At 32.7% G+C, this 4,595-nt stretch overlaps 1 protein-coding gene across 2 annotated transcripts; it reads left to right on the top strand.

The window, feature by feature from the left end:
* Nucleotides 1–2,617: 2,617 nt before the first annotated feature.
* On the top strand, nt 2,618–3,765 carry LOC111376501. Of its 2 annotated transcripts, none has more exons than XR_002699495.1 (2): nt 2,618–2,829; nt 3,250–3,765. XR_002699495.1 is itself a non-coding variant. In XM_022999462.1 (2 exons), exon 2 carries the CDS (start codon nt 3,284–3,286, stop codon nt 3,497–3,499), a length of 216 nt encoding a protein of 71 aa, XP_022855230.1. In that variant the 5' UTR covers nt 2,644–2,829; nt 3,279–3,283; the 3' UTR covers nt 3,500–3,765. The 2 variants fall into 2 exon arrangements, 1 of the variants encoding a protein (XP_022855230.1); XM_022999462.1 differs by having other exon boundaries at nt 2,644–2,829; nt 3,279–3,765.
* Nucleotides 3,766–4,595: the final 830 nt, after the last annotated feature.

Raw genomic sequence — 4,595 nt, 5'->3', positions numbered from 1 at the left:
GCCCCAAATCCTTCTTACAAGGGAGAGGCAAGGCTTGGAATTGAGCATCAAAATCTGAGAGCCAATATCGATAGATCTGCGAGATACTTTTTATTAACTTTGTGATGTAAGACATCTTAATATTTTTTTCTTTTAAACAATAAGCACATGTTTTTTTCATTGAACACAAGAAGCACATGTTTGGACCAGTTGGTTGTGCAAATGAAGAAATAAAACATTTTCAAGAATGAGCTATTTTATATGTTAAAGCATTGACAAAAAAAAAAAAAAAAAATTAAAACGATCGGACAAATAAAGGAATAAAATATAGCAATATATCGAATCGATCATCACAACCTATGTCACGTGATACTTACCATAGAATTTTCCACTGTTTGAGTATTCAAAGCAATACGAGAAGTCTATGTTTAGGGTGCATTTGAATGCGAGCATGAAATTTGTATGAAAAAAATAAATTAATTACCTAAAACTTATTTATATGAAAATTATTAATTAAATGTGTTTGATATATTTAGTTTTTAACTTAAAATATATTATACTTGTTTATTATTTATTGGTGGTTAGAAGAGAGAGAGAGAGAGAAAGAGAGTAAATTACTTGAAAAAAAAAAAATCATCCCTCCCTAAATAAAATATTTTCCTTATTTTTGAGCAAAATATGGTTAAATCGTCAAAAGTTGAAAAAAGTTTTTCACGGAAAAAATTATCAATCAAATACCCAAAAAGTAAGAATTTGAATGGAAAAATGATTTTTTTTATAAAAAAAAAAAGGAAAAAAAAAGATAAAAAAGTCACACACACACACACACATACACATACTTTTAAAAAAAAATAAAAAAATAAAAATTTATCACTTAACTGATTGATGCCCATCTAAGAAAAGTATTAGAAATCAATAGGAGCCCGTTCTGTTACATTTACAATTTTAGAGAAAATCGTATGATAATTCTTTCTAGATACAATTCAAGATATAAGAAACTCATGAAAAAATTTCAAAAATCTAGTGGTCACTATTATAATTTTTTGACTTAATTAATTAAATAGGTTAAAATCATAATAACACAATTTATGATTATTGTCGCAAATCACATAAAGTTAAGAGTCACGATGACAAAAATTGTGAATCATAATCACATATTTTTTTAGATTACATATTATTTAGTTGGTCACAAATTACCCACTTTATCAGTCACAATACCCAAATAATTATTCATAAATGCTCTTCACCACACCACCACTCCACCACCATCGGAACCATCCTAATGTCATGCCATGCCACCTCACTTCCACCACCACTACCACCATCTGCAAACTAGCCTCTGATTTGAAATTACAAACAAGGGCTTGCAATTTCATAAATTGTACTAAAAGCAGCCGTCCACAGATCCTCTCCCAAACCTTAAATTTTCTTTCTTCTCGTTGTCTAGTGACACTCATGCTCCATCTCAGGTAGAGTTGGTAAAAATCAACTCAAATCGACCAACCCTGATTTTTAAGTTCAATTGGATTGAAAAATCAAACATGATGTTGGGTTGGATTTGGTCTCAAGCTATGAATTAAAACTCAGCCTAACCGGTTGAATTAAAAAAATAATATCTAAAATAAAAAATCCTAAATAGACCCGAAAGTGGAGATAAGAGAATAACCTAGCCATTATTTTTTACATATTATGCTAACTAACATGAATACTATGTATAAATACAAAGCTATTCGATGATTAACTAAAAATTAAGGATATGATGATGAAATGAATGAATCACAAAAAAATTGTTAAAAAGAAAACACTCTTTTTTTTAAAAAAAAAACTTAAATGATGAGACCGATGATGAATCTTCTCCGACCAGGCGAAGAAGGCCAAAAAAGGCAGTCAATAAAAATTTCAAAAAGCCTTTGGAAAGAAAAGAAAAGAAAAAAAACCTACTGTTGGTTTGCTTGAAAAACCATGAAATTTTTGATTATTATGTCAAATTTACTTTAGTTACCATAAACAATGATCCGATTATTCCTTCTGGATAGGATGCTAAATGAAGTTTTAAGACCTTTGGATTCTAAACAAAAAGCGTTGATTTTTTATACCAATAATCAAGTGGGAAAAATCATTCAAAGAATCTTGTTACGTCATTATTTGATTTTGAAAATAGGTCATTATAGAAAGGAGGTTAGAGGAAGTGGATAGGTTACGACAAGTAAAACAAGGAAGGGGAGTGGAATAATTTTCTAAAGACATTAGAGAGGACATGGAGCCCAAATTGACCGGTCCGACCAAAATCGATTGTTAGTTTGGGTAGATTTGTGTTTAAAGCAATAATTAGGTTGTGTTTGGGTTGGATAAAAAATCGATTCAACTCTTGTCGAGCCCTAGGTGCACCATAGATCGTAATAACGTAGCATGATGTCGTGAACAATAGCCGATGTTGCTTAGCACTACGACGATGGTGAAGTGGTGGTGACTAGCGACGGTGGTGATGACAAATGGTAGTGGTGGGCGATAATTTTTGTAGTGTGGGTGTGAATTGTGACTTGGGAAATGGGTAAAAGAATAGATGGGGTGATATTAAGTGAGGTAGAGTATGATATATACTGGAATTTTTTGAAAAAATAATGTTGAAATCTGATTTTTAAATGACAAGTCTAGAAAAAAAATTTGTAAAACCCAATTAAAGGCGGGCCTATCAAAGAATAACCCATGTCTGTTTGACAGGAGGAAGAGCGGCCGGCCTAGGTTTTCTTTCTCGGTATTACTTAAAATTAGAAACATATTCATCACGGCACCAATCTATCTTATGTTGCAGTGATTTCTACTCAACTTCCTCATCACCAAACTTGGAAGGTAGTATCGGATTGTATGTGTTAAAACGGGCTTTATATGTTGAAATCCACTGGATTTGTTTGTTGTGAATGATTTAATTTGAACTCAACTCTTATAATTTATATGTTTCATTTACATGAATTAAAATAAAATTCCTCAAGGGTTGATTCATGGACAGAAGCGTAATGTAATGGCATTAATTTTTTCAGGAAAAGGGGCTGAGTTTATAGCTTTGTGTAACCTTAACGTGATTGATAAAATGCTCCAGAGATATTATTTTCATGAAATGAACCAGCTCAATTACTCAACTTTCACGTACGATTCCCAATGCATTTTCTTGTTCAAACTTTGACACTGCTACTTAATTGCTGGAATTTTTAAACAAATTTCCCGTTCAAGCTTCATTTGTGCTCCGGTAATGAAAATGGGGCTTATTGCTAGGTAATTTTTCAATTGTGAGTTTATTGAAGGAAAGATGAAGAAAGGAATCCATCCTCAGATGCAATGGATATCCTATGTGACCCAGAGTGGTCGATTGATGCCCGTTATGATGAGCAAAATACACCAAGTTGGTAAAGTCTATCATTTCAGGGCTAAGCGGCAGATGGCTCAAAGTATTGGACAGATTGCCAAATTTAAGCGTCGTTATGGACAGCAGCAGGAAGAGGAAACCCAGGACCAGGAGAAATAAATTCTTTTGAGGTGCAAAATGAATGGTACATTGCTCTATTATAATGTATTAAGATTCACCCACCAAGTTAACAAATGGTGTTTCGTTCAGTTAATACAGTTGCTGAGTTGCTCCTTGATGCACATTTGTTTTCTATTCACTTTCCAGTTAGAATTCCAGTTGCCTTACTTTTTTTAATCCACAGGATATTATACTAGTATATCTTTGTAGTGTTAAGTTGGATGTTGGCTGAATGAATTTCTATGATGTTCACAATCTGAAGATGTTCCTTGAGAGTTGCATGCTAATATTTGTAGTTTCTGTGTAAAAAATATAAGTCAGCTTCGAAAGCTGGATAATTATCTGAATTTTATGTTTTAGGATCTGCCCACCAAGTTAAATAATGGTATTTCATTCCGATAAATATTTGCCGAATATCTCTTCAATGCACATTCGCTTTATATTTTATTTCCCTGTTCGAATCCCAGTTTGTTTAATTTGCAAGAATAGAATTCTCCCCGTTTAGGGTGGAATAGAAAAATAAGTGGAGTGAAAAGTTGGAGAAAAGGTAGAAATTTCATACGTTTCACAACATTGAATGTTGCATGCTAATCAATCTCTATATTCCAACACGTTGATATAACTGCGCTACCATATGCTTGTTGATGCTACTTTTTCCCTGTGTATTTATTGTCTGATTTTTGTGTTCTTTAGCATTTATGCTTTCACATTTTCCTAGTACCGAGAATTGTTACTTGTTTATCACGGTGCATATCTATAACCAGAGCATTCCATCTTTTAGCTTCACTCTACACTTTCTTGAATTTATCATATCTTAGGAACTTAGGGTCAGGTTTGATTTGCAGCTTCTCCTTTTTAACTATGTCCAATTTTGTACAATTCACTCTACCAAACGTCCGGTTAATGTCGTAGTTTCTGATTCAATCTAGTTTGGCACAAGTTAATTATATAGGGAATGAACAGAGGATTGCTAAATTTTCTGTTAGTTGATTACGTTTTCGATGAATTTGAGTGTCTAATCACTTGTACAAGATCAGTGACTGACCCTGAGTAGTGGATTACTGTTGCTTGCTAAATTTTATCAACTCATTTATGT

Source organism: Olea europaea, unplaced genomic scaffold (assembly GCF_002742605.1).
Source record: "Olea europaea var. sylvestris unplaced genomic scaffold, O_europaea_v1 scaffold1511, whole genome shotgun sequence".
Taxonomy (NCBI): Eukaryota; Viridiplantae; Streptophyta; class Magnoliopsida; order Lamiales; family Oleaceae; genus Olea; species Olea europaea.
Note: the sequence above shows the minus strand (reverse complement) of the source record. Positions and strands in the feature narration are given on the sequence as shown.

Excerpts from the sequence above, each read along its gene's own strand:
- LOC111376501 (XM_022999462.1), top strand. The coding sequence starts at position 3,284 with ATGAAGAAAGGAATCCATCCTCAGATGCAATGGATATCCTATGTGACC.